This window comes from Lampetra fluviatilis, chromosome 2, assembly GCF_964198595.1.
Source record: "Lampetra fluviatilis chromosome 2, kcLamFluv1.1, whole genome shotgun sequence".
NCBI classification, from domain to species: domain Eukaryota; kingdom Metazoa; phylum Chordata; class Hyperoartia; order Petromyzontiformes; family Petromyzontidae; genus Lampetra; species Lampetra fluviatilis.
The window spans coordinates 33,742,499-33,765,327 of NC_136276.1; the positions used below are offsets into that span (position 1 = coordinate 33,742,499).

Below are 22,829 nucleotides of genomic sequence, written 5' to 3' on the forward strand. Positions count from 1 at the left end.
TGACCAGGAGAGTGATATTTGAAGGATAAGTATTGACGGTGATGATTGATGGCTTATTTTGATAAATGTTCATAATTGGTGACTATGATGCTGGCTAATTGTTATTGATGACTGATTATTAAAACATAATTGATGTAATCTTGATTTGAAGCTTCCGTGACTGCAGGAATCCATACTCTTTGTTTTTTTCGGTAAAGTTACGTAGTTAGAAATAAAATAAATCACGACGTTTCGGGCGCAACACAAGCGTCCATCATCAGGTGGGAAAGCATGGTCTGCTGCTGAGGCAGACTGTTTTAAAAGGTTTGAAATGGGTGTAGCTCAAGGGTTATAAAGAAGTGGCCGGGGCTAGTGATGTTAATGTGAGATATTAGCATGTAAGATCGTCCGTGGACACAAGGCAGATCTGAAACACGGTAGGACCAATACCTCTGCCGACGCCGATCATTGTTTTAACGCTGTGGGCCCACACGAAATGGATTTTTCCAAGACGGAGGTACTCTGCAAACCTACCGGCTACTTTCAGAGATTTGTTCATGAAGCCATCCAGATATATAAACACAGACACAACTTCAACCGAGAGGATGGGTACAAACTGAGCAATCATTAGAAGGACATTATTAACCAGGTAAATTATTAACTGACTGTGATGTTTCCATCCAACCTGCCTATGTCAGCTGTTATTTCTACTCTCTGTGTGTCTCTCTCTCTCTCTCTATGCCTCTCTCTTAGATCTCTCATGCTCACATGTCCGATGTATTGCACTCTCATGCTCATATGCCCTTCGGATTACACCCGTTGGGTTGCACTCCCTTGTCGAGGAGGCCGCTCTTCTTATCCTTATTTTATACAGTTACATGGTAATTTCTCACATTAACATCATGCTAATCCCTCACATTAACAAGGCCACTTTCGTGCCCTCTAATCTCTCACATGAACATCATGCTAATCTCTCACATTAACAAGGCCACTTTCGTGCCCTCTAATCTCTCACATGAACATCATGCTAATCTCTCACATTAACAAGGCCACTTTCGTGCCCTCTAATCTCTCACATTAACATCATGCTAATCTCTCACATTAACAAGGCCACTTCCGTGCCCTCTAATCTCTCACATGAACATCATGCTAATCTCTCACATTAACAAGGCCACTTCCGTGCCCTCTAATCTCTCACATGAACATCATGCTAATCTCTCACATTGACAAGGCCACTTCCGTGCCCTCTAATCTCTCACATGAACATCATGCTAATCTCTCACATTAACAAGGCCACTTCCGTGCCCTCTAATCTCTCACATGAACATCATGCTAATCCCTCACATTAACAAGGCCACTTCCGTGCCCTCTAATCTCTCACATGAACATCATGCTAATCTCTCACATTAACAAGGCCACTTTCGTGCCCTCTAATCTCTCACATGAACATCATGCTAATCTCTCACATTAACAAGGCCACTTTCGTGCCCTCTAATCTCTCACATGAACATCATGCTAATCTCTCACATTAACAAGGCCACTTTCGTGCCCTCTAATCTCTCACATGAACATCATGCTAATCTCTCACATTAACAAGGCCACTTCCGTGCCCTCTAATCTCTCACATGAACATCATGCTAATCTCTCACATTAACAAGGCCACTTTCGTGCCCTCTAATCTCTCACATGAACATCATGCTAATCTCTCACATTAACAAGGCCACTTCCGTGCCCTCTAATCTCTCACATGAACATCATGCTAATCTCTCACATTAACAAGGCCACTTTCGTGCCCTCTAATCTCTCACATGAACATCATGCTAATCTCTCACATTAACAAGGCCACTTTCGTGCCCTCTAATCTCTCACATGAACATCATGCTAATCTCTCACATTAACAAGGCCACTTCCGTGCCCTCTAATCTCTCACATGAACATCATGCTAATCTCTCACATTAACAAGGCCACTTCCGTGCCCTCTAATCTCTCACATGAACATCATGCTAATCTCTCACATTAACAAGGCCACTTTCGTGCCCTCTAATCTCTCACATGAACATCATGCTAATCTCTCACATTAACAAGGCCACTTCCGTGCCCTCTAATCTCTCACATGAACATCATGCTAATCTCTCACATTAACAAGGCCACTTTCGTGCCCTCTAATCTCTCACATGAACATCATGCTAATCTCTCACATTAACAAGGCCACTTTCGTGCCCTCTAATCTCTCACATGAACATCATGCTAATCTCTCACATTAACAAGGCCACTTCCGTGCCCTCTAATCTCTCACATGAACATCATGCTAATCTCTCACATTAACAAGGCCACTTCCGTGCCCTCTAATCTCTCACATGAACATCATGCTAATCTCTCACATTAACAAGGCCACTTCCGTGCCCTCTAATTTCTCACAGTAACATCACTGGCCACGGCCACTTATTTATGACCCATGGGCTACACCCATTTCAAACCTTTTAACACAGTCTGCCTCAGCAGCAGACCATGCTTTCCCACCTGATGATGGACGCTTGTGTTGCGCCCGAAACGTCGTGATTTATTTTATTTTATACCTACGTGACTTTACCGAAAAAACCAAAGAGTATAATTGATGTAGAACAATGCTCATAATTACTGGATAATTGGCGATACGTGGTTATTTTTAATAACCTTTGGGGGGAATGATGACTAAGGACGACTGTTAACGTTTTACTTGATGTTTGTTGATGACTGGCGATTGAAGCTCCAAGCGCGTGGAGTGCACCGAATACATTTCCTGACGAAGCTCCTAGCACGCGGAGCGAAAACGTCGGACATCATTGCGGTACGGCACAACGCCGGAAGCACATCTGGGAAGAGCTCCGATGAAGAGTGATCACTCGCAACTCATCTCGTCCCGGTGACGATCCCCGTGGTCTTGGATGCCCTCTCTCGGTTGGATAGGTCCACTGCTGCTCCTGGCTGAGCGCCGTTCTCCTGCCCCTCTCAGCATACCCCCCACCACCCTCCACCCCCCCACCCCACCCACCCCCCACAACGCCAAGGGGTGCGTGTGCTCATACCGGTGTCTCTCCAATCCTCCGCGAGCCGGCACGAGTGACAGCAGCAGAGCAGCAGCAACAGCGCAAAGCCACGAGCGACTCAGGGAGGGAACGGTGACTCATCACGGTTATGACGACGAAGAAGATCCACGCTGTCTTGTACTTGTGCACACACAGACACACAGTCTCGAGCTAGGGTTACATGTCCACGGAAGTCGACGCGTTCTAGATCGCCCGCACAGTGGACATCTGGACATCCCTTTGCTTGCGCGGTTTCAGCTCGTCTCGCAGCGTGCCAGCGCGGGGGGCAATGGGGACGACGCGCGCGCCGTGCACGACGACCCGCGGCAAGGAAGCAGCGGCGCTGTCCGCGTGACAGCGGCGAGGAAGGGAGACACGCGGAGGCACGCGCAGGGAGAGGAGACACGGGGACCGGGAGACGAGGAGGCGGGGAGGGAAAACACGGGGGGGTGACAAGGAGAGAGGCACGGGGGGCGGGGAGACGTGGAGAGAGGGAGACGCTGGCGCAGGGAGGCAGAGAGAGGGAGACGCTGGCGCAGGGAGACACGGAGACAGAGACGCGGAGACAGAGAGAGACAAGGAGCCAGGGAGGGAGGCTTGCTCATTACTGAGCGGGGTGAGGGAGCGCGCTTAACCCAACCAAGCGTAAGTTCCCCTCGCTGATGCTGCTGATGCTTGGTGGTGGATGCGAGTGGTAGGTAGGGGGTGATTGTAATAGCTCGCCGTTCTAGATGGTGCTACTATTGAGTGGAAGTGGTTGTGGTGGTCGGTAGTGGCAGTGGGTAGTGAATAGTGGTGGTGGTGTTGGTGGACAGCGAGTGATGATGTTGATGATAGCGGGTGGTGATGTAAGTGGCAGTGATAGTGGGTAGAGCAGTGGTGGTAGTGAGTAGTCGTGGTGGTAGTGCGTAGCGGTTTTCGTGATATTGGGGTTGGGTCGTAGCAGTGGGTATAGTAGTCGTGGTGGTTGTGAGCAGCAGTGGTGGTGGTAGTGAGTAGTATTAGTAGCGGTGAGTCGCAGTGGCGGTGATGGTTTTGGTCGCTTTGCCATCTTCATCAAAGTAATGTCCGGGTGTCACGGAGGGGAAGAGACCAAGGCTCTGGGATAGACTGCGGCTCCGTGAGCCGAGGCCATGCGGGGTGGACTTCTCACCCTGGCTTCGCTGCTGGGGGTCACGGGTAAGAGAGGGGGAGACACCCCGGGACAATCATCATCATCATCATCACCGTCGTCACGATCATCATCATAATCACACCGGGTGCATTCGGCCGTGTGTGCTGGCGTCACTCTCCAACTCGTCACATTTGATAAATTACTCGCACATTTGGTAAAGCCACGTCGCATCCCCCCCCTCCCCCCTTAATGACAGACTCATTCCCGCTCGTAGGCTGACTCTGCGTACATCTTATGCCGCACAGGGACAGCTGCTACAAGGGGGGGGTCCCCTTGGCGAGACTGCAGCAGAGAATTGTAATGGTGGAGATGAGATGTGACGCAAGGCGGTTTGAGTTGTTGGGGTGTTTAGGCAAGCGTTTTTTGTTAACCCTAATCATCGTGATCATAATCATCTGCGTCACCATCGTAATCATCGAAACAATAATCACGATCATAATTATGATCAACAATCACGATGGTTTCTGTCATCGCAACCACCACCATCATCACAATCATGATCACGATCGTCATCACGACCGTCGGCGTGGTCACAATCATCCCCGTCATCGCGATCATCATCGCAACCACGATCACAGTCACCGTGATGACAAATCATCAAAACAACCGCGATGAGCGCGCACTGATGCTGACGCGCTCGTGAAGACATTCACCAAGAGGCGTTTTCAGTCGAAACAGGGAAAAAAATTGCAGCAGCAGCCGCCGCCGCTGTATTTCCCAAACGTCTCTTATGCAAGTGAAGGGCTCAACTGAAGCGCACGGAATCCGTGAGAATCCCAGCGGGTTTATTATTCTTCTTTATTCTTTAAAAGCCGGGCGCACAGCTGCGTAAAGGACATTCACCCCACGTGTTTTGAGTGGTTCTCGTCACGGAGGGGGGGGGGGCTGAAGAGGGCTGAGCCCCCCCCCCACTTCCTCCTGCAGGCTAAATCCCCCCCCAAACCCCCTTTAAAAATTCTGAGTTAAATAAAAAAAATATGTTAGCACAAAATTGTGTACAATTGGCCATCGCAACCATTGTTCAATTACATCGGGGGCCAGAGCAGAATGCACGATACGACAACAGCAGGTGGCATTTCCGTACGTACGCTAATTCTGTTTCACAATTAACATTTGTCGAACGTTCGTTTGACATTTACTGAATTGTGCCATTGCACCCAACCCTCTTGAATTCGTGTATATCCTCCCCCCCCTCCTCTTTTAAACAAGACCAGGCTACTGGGTTGTCCTGGAATACTGTGGAGAATTGACCATGCCACAATGCGTCCACGTCTTGCCTTCAAACCGTGACATCGAAGGCATGGTGTGATGACCACGTGTGCGCCAGGCATGATGGCAGTGCGGTGCTCTTTGCATGGATGTCGCATCCGATGGATGCGGAGGGGAATCTGTGCGAGCGATAGTGAAGCGGTTAGCGCGCTGCAACTACGAATCTGGCGACCCGAGTTCGATTCCCACCAGCGACAATTATCTGACACCAGTCATAGGCCTCCACTAAGTCGTCTCAGCCTCAAACGAGTACTTGGTGCGGTGTGTGAACATCGACGCCGGGGAGACAAAGGCGGACGGGCGTGGTGCTGGCCATCCACCTCCTCGTGTGCCGTGCCGGCCTTTATAGGTGCTCGCTAACAGCACTTGCCCCCAAAAAGTATGTCAAGGCTATAACGGGGGATCTTTGTCTTTGTGCGCAATATGTGAGGATGACGGCCGCAACACGTGTACGAGTTAGTCGATGTCACTTCATGCGATCGAGGCGAGTTGCGGCGCGTGGTAGACAGACAGTCCGCCAGACGTTCCAACTTGATTTAGTCAAACGCTGTTATTCATTATAATTGCTGCACGATGCTACCGTGGTGTTAGCACAGTGGACGACTTGCAATCTACAATCAATCTCCCCGGCGCGAAAGCTGAAACAATGAACAAGATTTTTACACCCCCCACCCACCCACCCTCCCCTACGCCGCTGCCCACTCAGCAATAGATATGGGTACCCCCTGTCTCTTTCAAGACGTCTGGGTCATCTTGGAAGAGGAGGTCAAACGTCCCCTTGAGAGGTCTTCTCTAGAACTCTCTCAAGCGGAGATTCTTCATTCGGCAGTGGCGTCAACAAGGACTTTTCAGCCCTGCACCTTTGCCTTGTCGGATACGCGTCGACAATAGCGGTATTTTGGGTCAGATCGCGTAAGTATAAATGTTTAACCGTACTCAAACAGAACGGCCGGTTCACACAAACTGACGCTCGCTCACCGCCGGCGGTGAAGCCCCATGGCTGGGGGAATATCGAACTCAGGCGGTCGAGGTTCGTAGCCGCGGTTGCCTTCGTGAATCGCCGTGCGTCACCGCCCGCCGCAAGCCGATCGTGAGTTGGTTGCGGTGCGCGCGTTAAACGTTTGCGAGCGAACCATCTCAAGCGAGAACATCAACAGCATCATCATCAACTGCATCATCATCAGCGGCATCATCATCAACAGCATCATCATCAACGGCATCATCATCAGCGGCATCATCATCAGCGGCATCATCATCAACAGCATCATCATCAACGGCATCATCATCAACGGCATCATCATCATCAACAGCATCATCATCAGCAGCATCATCATCAACAGCATCATTATCAACAGCATCATCATAAGCGGCATCATCAGCGGCATCATCATCAGCAGCATCATCATCAACGGCATCATCATCAACGGCATCATTATCAGCGGCATCATCATCAGCAGCATCATCATCAGCAGCATCATCATCAACGGCATCATCATCAGCAGCATCATCATCAACGGCATCATCATCAGCAGCATCATCATCAACAGCATCATCAGCGGCATCATCATCAGCAGCATCATCATCAACAGCATCATCATCAACAGCATCATCATCAGCAGCATCATCATCAGCGGCATCATCATCAGCAGCGGCATTATCAGCGGCGGCAGCAGCAGGACTCCGGCACGATCGGGAGCCTCATTACCCCGTGAAGTTCAGTGCACGGCTCTGCTTGTCGTCGTACGTAGTTCGTCGTACGTAGTACATTGCACGGTCTGCTTGTCGTCGTATGTAGTACGTAGGCGATCATTGCATTTTACGACGGCGTTTCGCCTGCCGAGTCGACCTAGAGGTCAGACTGCGCTCGCTCGCTCGCTCCCCCGGTGCGCCTCTGAGCCACGGGAGCTCAGGTTCAACATCGTCGTCGTCGTCGTCATGCTCGTGATGTAGCGTCTATCCATTGCTGGCCAGACGAGGCGGGGGTACCCACACTTTACCCCACCACGTGCGATCCGTTCGCCACAGTCGATTGGCAAGTCGGGTAAGTGGGGGGGGGGGGGGGAGATTTAAGAAACCTGCCCCCCATTGTGTCGACTGGCGCGCCGGGAGGTTGCATCGAGCCGGCGACCTCTGCACTGCAAGGTCCAGCGCGCTCGCCGCTCACCGCGGACAGCAACTCCGCTGAGCACCACGAATGCAAATATGTTGTTGCTGTTGTTGCTGCTGCTGTTGTTGTTGTTTTTAAATCCTTTATATTAAGTTCACTTGCTTGCTTGCGCGCTTGCGACCGTGCAAATATTTCGGTCGTTTTTTAACCCACTTCCCGTGATCCAATCGAGCTGACATTTTGCACACAGACTCGTTGTGCGTGACAATTTATTTTCGTGAAAATGTTTTTCCAAAATTTTCCATTTTTTAGGGAATTTTTTTTTTTCATATTTAATTTAAAATACCAATGTGATAAAAAATGAAACTCTTACTCAAGTAAAACAGAAATGAATAATAAAATAAAACCGATGCCACGCATATAAAGGATTTATAGTGAAAAACTTTGTTTTTACGGGTTAATTTTTTTTCAATCTCTGCCGCCGGGTGGGATTTGCGGCCAGCGCTGTGCCAGGGCATCCCCCAGGGCCGCTCCCATGCCGAGAGCCGCCTCTTCCGCCGCCTATTCAGGCGCTACAACAAGTGGTCACGTCCCGTGGCCAACGTCTCCGACGTGGTGGACGTGAAGTTCGGACTCTCCATCGCGCAGCTCATCGACGTGGTGAGCGACTCTGCCGCTCGCCGCTCCGCGCTGCACGACACACACCGGCAGTGGGGCAAGGGGCTCGGGCGGTGCTGCCCGCGGGTCAGACGGGGATGCCGCGACTTCGTTTCACACGGCCCCGTAGCCAGCCAGGACCCCCCCACCCACCAAAAGACAAAGATCCCCCGTATAGCCTTAACAGACTTGTAGATTTGAAGCTTTCGTGACTGCAGGTTTTTTCGGTAAAGTCACGTAGGTAAAAAATTTAAATTAATAAAAGTAAAATAAAATAAAAATCACGACGTTTCGGAGGCAACACAAGCTTCCGTCTTACTTGATACAGCTGTCGGGCTGTGACGGTTCCACCTGAAGACGGAAGCTTGTGTTGCCTCCGAAACGTCGGGATTTTTATTTTATTTTACTTTTATTAATTTTCATTTTTTACCTACGTGACTTTACAGAAAAATCCTAAGAATACCTTAACAGACTGTTGGGGCAAGTGCTGTTAGCGAGCACCTATGAAGGCCGGCACGGCACACGAGGGGGTGGGTGGTCAATACCACGCCCGGCCGCCTTTGTCTCCCCAGTGGCGATGTTTACGCACCGTACCAGGTACTCATTTGAGGCTGAGTCGAGCTAGGGGAGGCCCAAGACCGGTTCAGATAATCGTCACTGATGTTGGCCGTGGGGGGGGGGGAATCGAACACGGGTCGCCGGGTTCGTAGCGCGGCGTAGCGCTAACCGCTACACTACCGCTCCCCACCCACCACCCCCGCCACCCACCTCCCCCACCCCCCACCACCACCGCTCCACACCCACCACCACCCCGGCCACTATCACTTCGACAATGTCCCGCGAAGGCGACGTCACCGTTTTCTCCGCGTCTCGTAGTCCGGTTAGAGTTTGCGCGCGTCCGTGCGTGTGGCCAGATTGGTTTCACCTTCTTTGACCGCGGGATCAGTCGCGTGGGGTGCGTCTTACAATCCGGAGAATAAGGCACTTGTCACTTGGAAACAATCTTAGCCGCACTAATCGGTTAGTAGAGGGGAATATCAACAGGGAAACACCGCGTGTCTGTGTTGTTGTTGTTGCACGCTCAGTCACCTCGTGAAGGTGATGAATAATATAAATTTTCGTTATCGCTGGATAACTCTGCTATATGTGTGCATGTTAATGCGTGGTTGGCACCTGGGTCTGTCCCGTGACCTCCTCTGCCAGCGAGCCTTCGACACTTCACGTGGCCTCAAAGCGCACCTAGCCTGGCACAAGCACCGTGGTGAGGTCACCGCCACTTAGCCCTCGGGAATAATAAAAAAAAACTTCCTGCTTCACACGACACACAACAACATAATCGTCTCCGATTTGGCCACGTACGGCGCGAAAGAAGTTCAACTCACAATGCATTGGAGGCTCCTTTCCTACAAACACCAGCTTGGTCGCTCGCCAGCGTTGCTTCGAGCTTGCCGGACTCTGGCTTGCTCGAAGCCGCTATAGAGTTTTGCTTGTGGGTGTTTTGAACCACCGCTGCTGAAATGATGGCCTCTAGCAGGGGCCGTGCAGCTGATGGGATGTGTAAAAAACTAAAAAAAAACTTGTCTGCTTAGTCAGTGCCGGATTAAACTAGTGCGGGGCCTGTAGCATATGTTATAAAGGGGACCTAATAAAAAAAACGTAAATATTAAAACACGTTAATGTTTAATTTGCATAGTAAAGTAATTGGATTTTTTCATTTGCTATACAGCCGGATAATCGCTAACCTCAAACACCCAGTCGTTCATAAACGTTGAAGGCAGTATAGTACTATAGTAATAGAGCAAGTGCAGAATCATTGAACCGTTATTGATAGATTGAAAGCATTTAGCGCGGGGCCCTTGAAAGTGCGGGGCCCGTAGCTACTACACATGTAGTAGCTACTACATATGTAGCTACTTTTGCTACTCAGAAACCGTCACTGTGCTTAGTTAATCCCGAGTCAGACTCGCTCCTCCACCACCACCACCCACTCGCTGCCGATTCCGATGAATCATCGCGATTTGATTCAACAAACGATTCTTTAAACAATGATCCCGTCCGGTCTACGAATGTGTGGTGGATGTAGCGGCCTCTAGCGGTTGACGTGGTCATGTAAAATAAAGGTGCATACGGGGATGCGTTCAGAGTAATTGAAAGCTTCGAATCTAGTAATTGAATAGTATCGATTCTTAAACCTCACGAGAATACATACTTGGAATTTACAGCCCGATTTTTTTCGACCCTATGCTGGATGAAGGCCTCTCCTCCCCACGGCGTGGGGAGGAGAGGCATGGCTGGTTCTGAGCATACTTCACCGGTCCGGTCACCGTGGGTGGCGCGGGACACATACCACTCGCTATTGATGGTTAGCCGTTGAACTCAGGTCGCCGGGGGTCACCGGCCCGCTACACACTGACGCATTGTCACATTCGCGTGAGTAATAAACAACAGCAACGAATCTTAATTATTTAATTCAATTTATTATTTTATCTTTAGACGTGACTTAACCGAAAGAACCAAATAATAACAGCAACGAAACATTGATGTGGAGTGGTGGCGCAGTGGTTAGCGCACACGGTGCCCGGCCGCTTCAGTTCAATTTCTGGACGCGGATAACATCAGTGGCGAGTCATAGGATCCTTGCTCACACTACACACAACCCACACTACCCATGCTGGTGAAGCATGGCCACAAAACCTCCATGGACCGACCTGTTGCCGAGGAAGCATTCACCCAGCACTGGATTATTGATACAAACCTGTACATTATTATTCTATAAAAAACACTGCAGGTTATTATTATAATGCTGCATAAAATATATGTGCCGTTTAAAGGTTGCCCTTGACATGGAAGTAAACCGGAGACTCCGGAGAAAACCCACCAACACAGAATCAGAATACTTCGTCATCCCGGAGGAATCAGATGAGCTATAAAGCTGTATTTCACAGATGTCCACCAGAGGGGGGTGACACTCAGCGATGCCATCTCCTGGCAACACCTCGCAGCCCCACGCCTACAACACCTGGCAAGCACTGATGCTGGTGACCCATCCTAGCACCAACCAGATCCCTCATCCCAAGCTCTCAGCAGGCTCCGACCTGCTTAGCTTCCTAATCTCCGATGAGACGCCGCGTGATGGGTCCGTATCGACTTGGAGTACATCGGGCGATTGGATTTGAACGCTACACACTGCGCAGTCGCGTTTCGCTTCGTGTGTGCGTACAGACCAAGGGGCCGTCCATAAATGACGTCACGCACCTAGGGGGGGGAGGGAGGGGTCAGACGTTTGTGACGATGTGTGACGAGGGGGGGTGGTTGAGAAATCTGACGTCACATAAAATGCGCAACTTTAAATAAATATAGACAACACGTTCTACTTAATTAAATATACTTTTTGATAAATGTTTTCTCCTACAACATCAGAGTGCAGCGCCACATTAAATACGCACTACAATGACAATAGTTTAAAGCGATTTGAAGCATTTTTTTTGGGGGGGGTCTGACTTTTTGTGACGCCGTGTGACGAGGGGGGGGGGGGGGTCAAAAATGGTCCAAAATCGCGTGACGTCATTTATGGACGACCCCAAAGCCACTCACAGACCCAGCGTTCCAATGGAACGGTACGAAGTGGCCCTTTGACTGTTGCCAAGGTTCCCCGGTGGTCGAGACGGTTCCTGGCACGACCAAGATGTCACCGTCGAGAAGTCTATCGCAGTGAAATCGACGTCAACCTTAGAGCAATTAGAGAGGGTGCACGCGATGTGACAACTCGTGCCAATCGGATGTCACTGGCAGGGCCGTCAATCTGTCGGGGGCTGGGGGGCTGAGGGGTGAGGGGGGTGAGGGCGGTGAGGGGGGGTGAGGGTTCCGGAGCTAAATCCCACTGTGTAGGCCCTCCCGACGCCTTCAAACCGAACCGTAAGCGTGACATCTGACACCGTGACGTCGAAATGCGCCCCCCCCTCCCCCCCCAAAGCGAGGGGCCTGGGGCGGTGCCCTCCCCCTCCACCCACCCCCCGTCCGCCGTGTACCCCGAGGGGACGGCTCTGGTCAAGCGGCGCGATTGTGACCCGGCCGCCCGCCCTGTGTCCGCGTCTCTCCCCGCAGGACGAGAAGAACCAGATGATGACGACGAACGTCTGGCTCAAGCAGGTGCGTGGTGAGCGTGGTGCGTGGTGAGAGTGGTGAGCGTGGTGAGCGTGGTGCGTGGTGAGCGTGGTGAGTGTGGTGAGCGTGCTGAGCGTGGTGAGAGTGGTGAGTGTGGTGAGTGTGGTGAGTGTGGTGCGTGATGAGCGTGGTGAGCGTGGTGAGCGTGGTGAGCGTGGTGCGTGGTAAGTGTGGTGAGCGTGGTGAGCGTGGTGAGTGTGCGGTGACGATGTTGGTGAGCGTGGTGAATGTGCGGTGACGATGTTGGTGAGCGTGGTGAGTGTGCGGTGACGATGTTGGTGAGCGTGGTGAGTGTGCGGTGACGATGTTGGTGAGCGTGGTGAGCATGGGGCCGGCTGCAACCAAAGGAATGGGCGCCCCCACGTCTCCTAGTCCGGGGCCAAAAGTTGACACCACTGCAGTTGCACCGCCTGCACACTCGATCGCTGTTGTCGTCGTTATTGCGCAGGAGTGGCACGACTACAAGCTGCGCTGGGATCCCACCGAGTACGCCAACGTCACTTCCCTGCGGGTGCCCTCGGAGATGATCTGGATCCCGGACATCGTCCTCTACAACAAGTGGGTGGTGCCCCCTCGCCGTGCGACCGACAGCCATCTCGACATCACAATCAGAAGACGTAGTTGTTACAGGGGATCAGATAACTTAGTTGTTACAGGAGAATCAGAAGACGTAGTTGTTACAGGGGAATCAGAAGACGTAGTTGTTACAGGAGGAATCCGATGAGCTATAAATCTCTTTTTCACAGAAGCGTGTTTCTACAACGCGAATTGGATAGTTAACCGAAAAAACCAAAGAGTCTGAATCCTTGCAGTCACGAAAGCTTCAAATCTAGAGTTAACGTTTCACCAATGTGACGAGATGTTGACTACCTCACCTGGTATACAGGAGGTCGTGGGTTCTATCCCAACCCTGACGCCTGCTGTATATTTGGAGTTTTTGTGTTCTTTCTTCCCGTGGTCGTATGGATTTTTCTCCGGGTCCTCCGGTTTTCCCCTCCACATTTAGAATCAACGTGCATTTAGATTATTTGGCTGCTATAAACTTCCACGTGATAAGCCACTTCGTTGGGCTATCATTTGTGGCCAGGTCGCTTCTGACAAAGATCTTCATAGCTCAGTTGGCTTTACCTGGTCAAATAAACAGTTTCTATAACGTGATAAATGCATTCGGAAACACATTTTTTTGTTACAATGCGGATGCGAATTGGATATCACGCGATTGAGTGAACAGAGCTACGTCACGCGAGTCGGAATAAAGTGGTCGTACGGCTGCCTCGGCGTAGCATCGCACAAGGCAGCGGGATGCTGCTGGATCCTTCTAGATGCTACCCACGCGCCTCAGTCTTTGTTCAGCCTGCGTACCCGTCTCACCGTGCTATCGCGGACTGTGTGTTGTTATAACGCGATTTGTGTTCGTCAGGGACGCTGCTACCGCGTTCTGAGAGCACAGACCATACTGCCTCGCTCCGCCAAGCATTCTCCCTTCTCGCGCCCTTTCACGATGTCCATTTTCGTGACCGGGCTTTACCGCTTGCTCGCCGAGATTTCTGCGCCGGAGTAATAGCCGGCGACGTTTGATGTCCGCTCGCTCATCGCGTTGAAGGGCGCTCGGGGCAAATGACAAATAACGCGACAGATTCGGGGACGCACACTGTGGAGGACACGTTAGCAAACGTTGTGTGCCCACTGGGAGGAAGACGCAGGCACGCGGGGTCAACAGCGCGCGGCGCGCCGCCGACCCAGAGGCCTCTTGTTCATGGGGCGCAATTCAGATTTCGTCCAAGCGAAAATTCGCAATAATCGGGAATTCGTAAATCGAGGAATGGCCGGTATCGTTTCGTAATTTCCAATTGTGTCCCGATTGTCCCGTCTGCGTCACGTACGTTTAGGGGCCATCCATAAATGACGTCACGCACCTAGGGGGGGGGGGAGGGGTCAGACGTTTGTGACGATGTGTGACGAGGGGGGGGGGGGGGTTGAGAAATGTGACATCACATCAAAATGCGCAACTTTAAATAAATATAGACAACACGTTCTACTTAATTAATTAGACTTTTTGATAAATGTTTTCTCCTACAACATCAGAGTGCAGCGCCACATTAAATACGCACTACAATGACAACAGTTTAAAGCGATTTGAAGCATGTTTTATTTTGGGGGGGGGGGCAAAATCGTCCAAAATCGCGTGACGTCATTTATGGACGGCCCCTCACGTACGCACGTCTACGTACGCCCAACTTTCTACCGCTCCGTACGTATCCAAACCGCGCCGCTAATCGGAGCGTTGCGTTCGCCGTCTCTCCCTCCGCCCGCGGCGGTCGCAGCGCCGACGGCGACTTCATCGTGACGCACATGACCAAGGCGAACGTGCACCACAACGGCACGGTGCGCTGGACGCCGCCCGCCATCTACAAGAGCTCCTGCAGCATCGACGTCACCTTCTTCCCCTTCGACCAGCAGAACTGCACCATGAAGTTCGGCTCGTGGACCTACGACAAGGCCACGATCGACCTCAAGAGCATGGGCCGCAACGTGGACCTCAAGGACTACTGGGAGAGCGGCGAGTGGGCCATCGTGCACGCCGTGGGCACGTACAACACCAAGAAATACGACTGCTGCCCGCAGATCTACCCCGACATCACCTACTCGTTCATCATCCGCCGCCTGCCGCTCTTCTACACCATCAACCTCATCGTGCCCTGCCTGCTCATCTCGTGCCTCACCGTGCTGGTCTTCTACCTGCCCTCGGACTGCGGCGAGAAGATCACCCTGTGCATCTCCGTGCTGCTGTCGCTCTCCGTCTTCCTGCTGCTCATCACCGAGATCATCCCGTCCACGTCGCTCGTCATCCCGCTCATCGGCGAGTACCTCCTCTTCACCATGATCTTCGTCACGCTCTCCATCGTCATCACGGTGTTCGTGCTCAACGTGCACCACCGCTCGCGCGGCACCCACTGCATGCCGCGCTGGGTGCGCCGCGTCTTCCTCGACCGCGTCCCCCGCTGGCTCGTCATGAGGAGGCCCCAGAGCGTGGCCGAGGCGGAGGCCGCGGCCGCTGCCGCCCTCGCCCCGGCCGTGATGGACGAGGCCCCGGGGGCCGCCGCCGTCGTCGCCGGCGCTGTCTCGGGGGACGCCGCCGAGAGGGCCCGGGGCCTACCCGGGAGGCTCGGCGCGCCACCGTCGCCGCCGCCGCGGCGCTCCCGTGAGGACCTCTCGACCGACGCCGCCGCCGCCGTCCGCGAGTCGCCGACGGCGTGCGGGTTCGCGCCGTCTCTCCCTCCGCTTTGCCAACAGCTCACGCCTCCTCCTGCTCCTCCCTCTCCGTCGTCTCGCGGAGACGACTACGCGGACTGCAGCCACTGCGCCTTCTCGCGCAACCTGCTGCTGGCCGTGGAGGGGGTGCAGTACATCGCCAACCACCTGCGCGCGGAGGACGCCGACTTGTCGGTAACGCGGCGCCCCGGGCTCGTGTCACTTCGACCGGGGGCTGTGTCCCTCCGGGGCACGGCAGGGCGCACCACAGGGGAGTCCGGGTTGGGTGGTGGTGGTGCCGTGGCAAGGGCGGGTGGGGGGACAGGCAAGGGCCGTCCGAATGTGTTGCCGAAATGTTGGGAATGGAGCGAGCATTGGTGCCTAATTTTTCATGGGGGGGTACCGCAGTAGGGGGGGGGGGGGCAGTGGAGGAGCGGTGGGGGACACACCATGTCTCGTTGTGACTCTGGGTTGGGGTCGTGGTGAGAGAAGTGCCCGACTTAGCTCCGGCTATGAATTGGACGAGGAGCCGGGCACAGGCAGAGATGGGAAAAACATCTTCTTAAGTTTTTTCGGTAAAGTCACGTCGTGATTTTTGTTTTTATTTTATTTTACTTTCTACGTGACTTTACCGAAAAAACTTAAGAAGATGATTCCTTGCAGTCACGAAAGCTTCAAATCTAGAATTATGGGAAAAACAAGTTCAAATTACGTCACCGTAATTTGATGCAGGCTACCAATGAACGACACGTGGTCGTTCCCGAATTACAGGGAACAACAACTGAACATTGTGCAAAGGAGCACGGAGACGTATGCTTGGATCGAGGGGGGGAGGAGCCTTCATCCAGCAGTGGATCGACCATGGCTGATAATGTATTTGTATCATCTATACGTCTGGGTGGGTTCCAGCAGGCCCCTGCATTGAGTTGTCTGGCCAGTTCCACTCAGCGTGTATTCAGACTCGCCAACCAACACCTTTCACGAAGAAATGACGCCGTGAATTTTCACAGCGGCGCCACCTTCGTCCCACGACCAATTCACCCGCGACGCGCCCGATCTTGTCAGGCCTTGCGAAGCTAAGCAGGCGTTGAGCCTGCTCAGAGGCTGGACAGCACTGGGGTTGGGTGACCGCCACCGTGGGTCCATGGCGAGGTGCAGTAGACAATGTGGGCAGCAGGGGGCGGTGCAGCAAAACCCATTGATGTCCCCCCACACCCCTCCCCACACCTTCGCCTCAATCCGCACTCACCAGCGTGGTGAAGTATGGTTCATATATATAAAATGTGCTGTGCATGTACAACATGCTAAAACTATACTCTTTTGTTCTTTCGGTAAAGTGACGTAGGTATAAAATGAAATAATGTTTTATTTCTGCAGTCACGAAAGCTTCAAATCCTGCTAAAACTAAACACATTTAAACCATTTTTTTTTACCAGATAAGGCCCATTGAGCTGTGTAACTGTTTTTCCAAAAGCGACCTGGCCACAAATGATAGCCCAACGAAGTGGCTTATCATCGTGTGGAAATGCATTGCAGCCAAATGCTCCACACGCGTGATGCTGATTCTAAATGTGGAGGGGAAAACCGGACGACGCGGAGAGAGAGAGACACGCAAACTCCAAAATCTACAGCAGCAGGCGTCAAGGGTCGGGGATCGATCCCACAACCTCCTGTATACCAGACGAGGTAGTTAACATCTCGCCCTTGCTATTATCGATATGGTTCGACCGCGTGCGTGGTAATTTACGTCGGCGCTGCTCCGTGAACTCTCCATCTCCGAACCTCGAGGCCGCACCGGGAGATCTGGGGGTGCGAGAGCGTGAATGCAGCCTGTAAATCGCACCGTTATCTATCGTCGCCGGCTCTTTCGTGCTGAGCTGGCTTCGCGATAAATGACCATTAGCGTCAATTCGGGCCCATTACCCGGGGGTCCTCGACCTATAAGATCGGCGCCGTAGATTTATTGAGGTTTTCCGCGCCCCCCTATCCCCCCCCGGTTCCCCAAAGCCAGGAGACGGTGGGCGGCGTTTATGGCTCTCACGATTATAGATCGGAAAATCGTGAGAACGCGGAAAATGCTCTCGGACGTGTTGTGTGCGTCTGTGTGTTGTGTCTGTGTGTTGTGTCTGTGTGTTGTGTCTGTGTTGTGTGTGTTGTATGTGTTGTGTGTGTGTGTTGTGTCTGTGTTGTGTGTGTTGTATGTGTTGTGTGTGTGTGTGCGTCTGTGTGTTGTGTCTGTGTGTTGTGTCTGTGTTGTGTGTGTTGTGTGTGTGTTGTGTGTGTTGTATGTGTTGTGTGTGTGTGTTGTGTCTGTGTGCTGTGTGTGTGTGTTGTGTCTGTGTGCTGTGTGTGTGTGTTGTGTGTGTTGTATGTGTTGTGTGTGTGTGTTGTGTCTGTGTGCTGTGTGTGTGTGTTGTGTCTGTGTGTTGTGTCTGTGTGTTGTGTCTGTGTTGTGTGTGTTGTGTGTGTGTTGTGTGTGTTGTATGTGTTGTGTGTGTGTGTTGTGTCTGTGTGCTGTGTGTGTGTGTTGTGTCTGTGTGTTGTGTCTGTGTTGTGTGTGTTGTGTCTGTGTGTTGTGTCTGTGTGTTGTGTCTGTGTGTTGTGTCTGTGTTGTGTGTGTTGTGTGTGTGTTGTGTGTGTTGTATGTGTTGTGTGTGTGTGTTGTGTCTGTGTGCTGTGTGTGTGTGTTGTGTGTGTGTGTGTGTTGTTCGTGTGTTGTGTGTGTGTTGTGTCTGTGTGTTGTGTCTGTGTGTTGTGTGTGTGTTGTGTGTGTGTTGTGTTGTATGTGTTGTGTCTGTGTTGTGTGTGTGTTGTGTGTGTGTGTCTGTGTGTCTGTGTGTTCTGTGTGTTGTGTGTGGCTCAAGAAGCCGCCGTGCAAATTATCCATCCGCCAAAGTTGGGGGCCCCGATCAACCGACCGGCTCGCTCGGCCTGAAGCAAACTTGAGAACGAGAACGTTGAAAACGGCCCAAAGAGTCGCGACGCGACCGGCTTGTGTCTGAAGGCAGAGTCGGGCTTTTAATCACCCGTGAAAGGGCCAAACAAAGACAAAGATCAGAGACTGTTGGGGCAAGGGTTGTTAGCGAGCAGCACCTATGAAGGTCGGCACGGCGCACGAGGGGGTAGGTGGCCAGCACATCGCCCGGCCGCCTTTGTCTCCCCAGTGGCGATGTTTACGCACCACACCAGGTACTCATTTGAGGCTGAGTCGAACTAGGGAAGCCCAGGACCGGTGCAGATAATCGTAACTGGTGTTGGCCATCCGCGGGAATCAAACTCGGGTCGCTGGGTTCGTAGCGCAGCGCGCTGACCATCACGTTTCACCTCGTCACCTGCCACTGCGCACGGGACTTTAAGGGACAGATGTAGCTGAGCATACTAAACTCAACAAAAAAATGTATTCCCCTCTAGGACCCGATTAGTGCGGCTAGGACTTAATTTCATGGAATATTTTTCTGGGCACCCCAAACCGCCCCCCCTCCCCCCTCCCCCCCACCTCCCCCAGACACTTGGACTTGAGCCCTGGAGGGCTGTGGCTGGCATTAAAGCCCGAGTGCGGCTAAGATGTCTGTGGTGACGGATGAATCGCATTTGTGGTCCGTTTCGAAGCGTTAGGTCTCTCGTTGTTGTGTGAAATGAAGTCACGGGCAATGTTTGGCCCACGGATCGTAGCCTCCCTGCCAATGGTCCATACGTATTATCGTATTCTCCAGACCAGGGTAAAAGTAAGACACACCCCAAAACCCGTGCCTGCTGTCAATATATATATTTTTTATAAATCTGTTAATCCGCACACACAGCTGTGTGTTGCACTTCTTTCGCATCCTACATAGCCAACCATGCTACTGGAATACAAGACGAACTCCCCAACTTTTGATTTAAAATACAGGGGGGGAAATGCGCGCCTTTGTAATCTCCAGACTCCTACGATTGTTCTGCTTGTTTACCAAGGAAAGCCTCACTGAGTCTCAATGCTCCTTTTCAGGAGGATCCTGCCACGTTTTTTCCCCCAATAGGAGCCGACGTTCCTTTGTGTACTCCCAATTGAGTAATATGCAAGGTCGTTTTTCTGCCTTGGCATGTTTCGGCCAATACCATTTTACATTCTATTTGTGGTAGCGATGGGAGGAAGCAGAACACGTAAACCCCGAGGAAGCCCCAAACAGAACAGGGCGAGAAGCATACAAACTTCACGCTGGAAGACGCCCGAGTCGGGAATTGAACTCGTGTCCTTGCTGTTGTGACGCTCTCTCCACCCCGTGCAGGTTAAGCAAGACTGGAAGTACGTGGCGATGGTGGTGGACAGGATCTTCCTGTGGACCTTCATCATCGTGTGCATGATGGGCACCCTGGGGCTCTTCCTGCCACCCTGGCTGGCTGGCATGATCGTCATGGGCAGCAAGCAACTGCACGTCGACTGAGCGTGGGCGGGCGAGCGAGCGGGCGGGCGGGCGAGCGGGCGAGCGGGCGGGCGAGCGAGTTCGCGGATGGTGAGGAGGCAGGTCCGGAGCGAGGTGACTCGCCCCCCCGACCACGTCCGATCTCGCCACGTCCGAAGCTGCACGGCTTAATATCTCACCGAATAACTTGCAGGTCGCCGCTTAGACTGGGCAGAAGGTGGCACGTGAGCAGCGGTAGTCACGGCCATGGCGAGAGCTCTCCTGGACGCGATGTGCAGAGCGCGAATATATCTTTTTGGCCCGCCAGCCGACACACTCCCCGCCGAAATGAATCCCTGGGTGTGGTTATGGAGTGTGCAGGCAGTGCAACTGCGCCACAGCCCCATGCCCCTCTCCCCCCCTCCCAAGGAAGTTCAGTCGTCAGACTACGAAGAGGTGGGAAATCCATCCCTCGCACCAGGCCCCGTAGCAAGCACCATACCACGCTGCTTGTCGTGAGTAGCGTACTTTGACTTCCCGTGTTGCCATCACCATAGGTGAGCGAAGTTGATGTTATGCACGTGAAATAAACATTTACTAAACATTACACGTCTGGTTTTAGGCGCAGAAACCTGATTCAATTAAATGTATGCGCGTATGATGCTACCGACTTGCTGTAGGTAGCGAAAAGGAAGTTTCCAAGCTGTGCTAAGGACTTGTGTATTTCATAGATTCTCACAACAGCAAGTTTTAAAGAAATCCATGTCTGTTCCCATTCGGCACGTGGCGCCTGTTTTCCTTATGTTAAATCCGATCGATTTACGGGATAAACACTCTAAATTTAGACAAACACCATCCCGGGTCTCCAAATCACTTTTTCGATTCGAATGAGCGCTGTTCTTTGGAATTCGAATCGAAATCTATTTGGAAGATGTTTGATCTGACGATGGGTCGAGACGCATACGTCTTTCTCAATAAGCATCCTACTCGCTCGATATGCAGATCGGATCCAGTGAATGAGTTTTGAGACTGAGTGAGGCTGCATGCGATAGATTCCGTCAAATCACAGCGATAAAGCACGACACTGCCATAAAACTAGAGCGGTCAAACAGATCACAGCACCAATGACCAGTGGTGGCCCATCGGAAACTATTCTGTCGTGAGAAGAAAAAACAAACCGAAGGGAGGAGACTCAATGATGTAATGAATGGGAATAGGAACGGGAAAGGGGAAAGAGATAAGATAAATAATGGAAAAAAAGAAGGAAAAATATGGAAGAACGGGAGCAAAGGGTCAGGAGAGATGAGGATAGGATGAGGCTGCATGAGGCCCTCGACCCCGCTACTGCTGCTGCACGGAGCGGTGTCTGTTTCCACAGGGGGTGGGGAGAGGGGAGGGATTCAGGTTGGGGCGTGGCCACAACACAAGTCACGTGACTTACGGAAGGCTTGAGCTGATTTAGACGGATGGACGGTAAGACTCACCCAACTTATTCCGATAAAAGTAAAAGGTCAACGTTTGATTCGAGTAAGTTGAGTTGAAAGCTGGAGGACGACCGCCGAAGAGATGTGGCTCATATTCAGTAGCCAGATGTGGATCATGTTCAGTAGCCAGATGTGGCTCATGTTCAGTAGCGAGACGTGTTGTGTCATTGCAGGACTGTGGTGGATAGCAAGCACGATGGGCATCCTTAATTCAGCAGTGGATAGATCATGTCTGATCATGTGGAGTTGAGCTATATCGCTTAGTTGTACTTATATTGCAAAATGGAAGCGGCGCAGCCTTGCAATGTCCTTGCTCACGCCACGACTGGCGGAAGGGCCCTCCACTCGAGGGCGCTCGAGAGAGAGATTGCGAGCCGCCCGAGTGGGTATTTGGCCTATTCTTCCCTGCCGGCCAGACGTCTCGGAAGAGACGGCAGGTTCCCACGCTTCAGCCCGTTGCACGCGACCAGCCGTGACAACTTAAATGTCGTGAATTCATTTAAACTGCTGGGGTGGTTGGAGGCGGCGGCTTGAATGGGAGGAGAGAAAGGGGGGTTTAAGAAGCTTTCCCCACCGTTTCAAACTGACAGCCTGGGTGGTGGAAAGGTCCGGTGCGCTCACCATTACACTCACCGTGGCGGCATGTCCCACGATCCTTTCCGCCACCGTCAAGTTTTCCGCGGCGCGCCGCTCTTTGCGGCGGCGAGCGGCGGATCGACCGCGTGGAGTCGAGCCGCCCGTCCCCCCCCCCCCCCCTCGGTTCGCGATTGCGCCCCGCACGGCATCCCCGCACGCGTTGCTCTTTAAAGTGCAAGACAAAAAAAATGTAACGGCAGGGCGGGGGGGGGTGCACGCGGCCCTGCGATTTCCCCGCTCGCTCCACCCGCTGTCTGCAACGAAACTTGACGAGTTCGCGTCGTCTCGACGCTCCGCGTGCCCCGGGCGAAACGCGCGCACGGCCAAGCGCGCAGCCCTCTCCGCACACAGCCTGCCTGCATGAGTCGCGTATCGTCCAGCAATACCACGAGATAGACCACGCGACACGCACACATAGAGATGATGCATATATACATACACGTGGAAAGTTTAAAGCAATAAAAGTGGTTATACCTCTTGGCCAATTGTCTGGTGCTCACGAAATTTCACGTCGCGGCACAACAGGCCCCCGGGGCTCCTTCGCCCGCTCACATGGAGGGGCGGGCGGGGGGGGCGGGGGGGTTGGGGGGGTCGGAGGGGGGGGGGGGGGTTGGTTGGGGGGGGGGTCGGAGGGGGATGTCGGGGGGGTCGGAGGGGGGGGGT

The 22,829-nt window shown here is 52.6% G+C and overlaps 1 protein-coding gene across 2 annotated transcripts; it reads left to right on the top strand.

Annotated features, from left to right (window-relative positions):
- Nucleotides 1–3,043: 3,043 nt before the first annotated feature.
- CHRNA2 (cholinergic receptor nicotinic alpha 2 subunit) lies at nucleotides 3,044–22,703 on the top strand. 2 transcript variants are annotated; one of them, XM_078874907.1, is made up of 7 exons: nucleotides 3,044–3,433; nucleotides 3,558–4,223; nucleotides 8,097–8,254; nucleotides 12,356–12,400; nucleotides 12,864–12,973; nucleotides 14,740–15,862; nucleotides 19,933–22,702. In XM_078874907.1, the coding sequence occupies exons 2-7, from the start codon at nucleotides 4,178–4,180 to the stop codon at nucleotides 20,086–20,088; spliced, it is 1,638 nt and encodes a 545-aa protein (XP_078731033.1). In that variant the 5' UTR covers nucleotides 3,044–3,433; nucleotides 3,558–4,177; the 3' UTR covers nucleotides 20,089–22,702. The 2 variants fall into 2 exon arrangements, with proteins under 2 accessions (XP_078731033.1, XP_078731041.1); XM_078874915.1 differs by having other exon boundaries at nucleotides 3,044–3,689; nucleotides 19,933–22,703.
- The last annotated feature ends 126 nt before the right edge of the window (nucleotides 22,704–22,829 follow it).

Bases quoted from the DNA above. Each gene is read 5' to 3' on its own strand.
- CHRNA2 (XM_078874907.1), top strand. From the start codon at position 4,178: ATGCGGGGTGGACTTCTCACCCTGGCTTCGCTGCTGGGGGTCACGG. The intron at 4,224-8,096 runs GTAAGAGAGGGG...ATTTGCGGCCAG, and splicing joins TTCGCTGCTGGGGGTCACGG to CGCTGTGCCAGGGCATCCCC. The intron at 15,863-19,932 runs GTAACGCGGCGC...CACCCCGTGCAG, and splicing joins CGGAGGACGCCGACTTGTCG to GTTAAGCAAGACTGGAAGTA.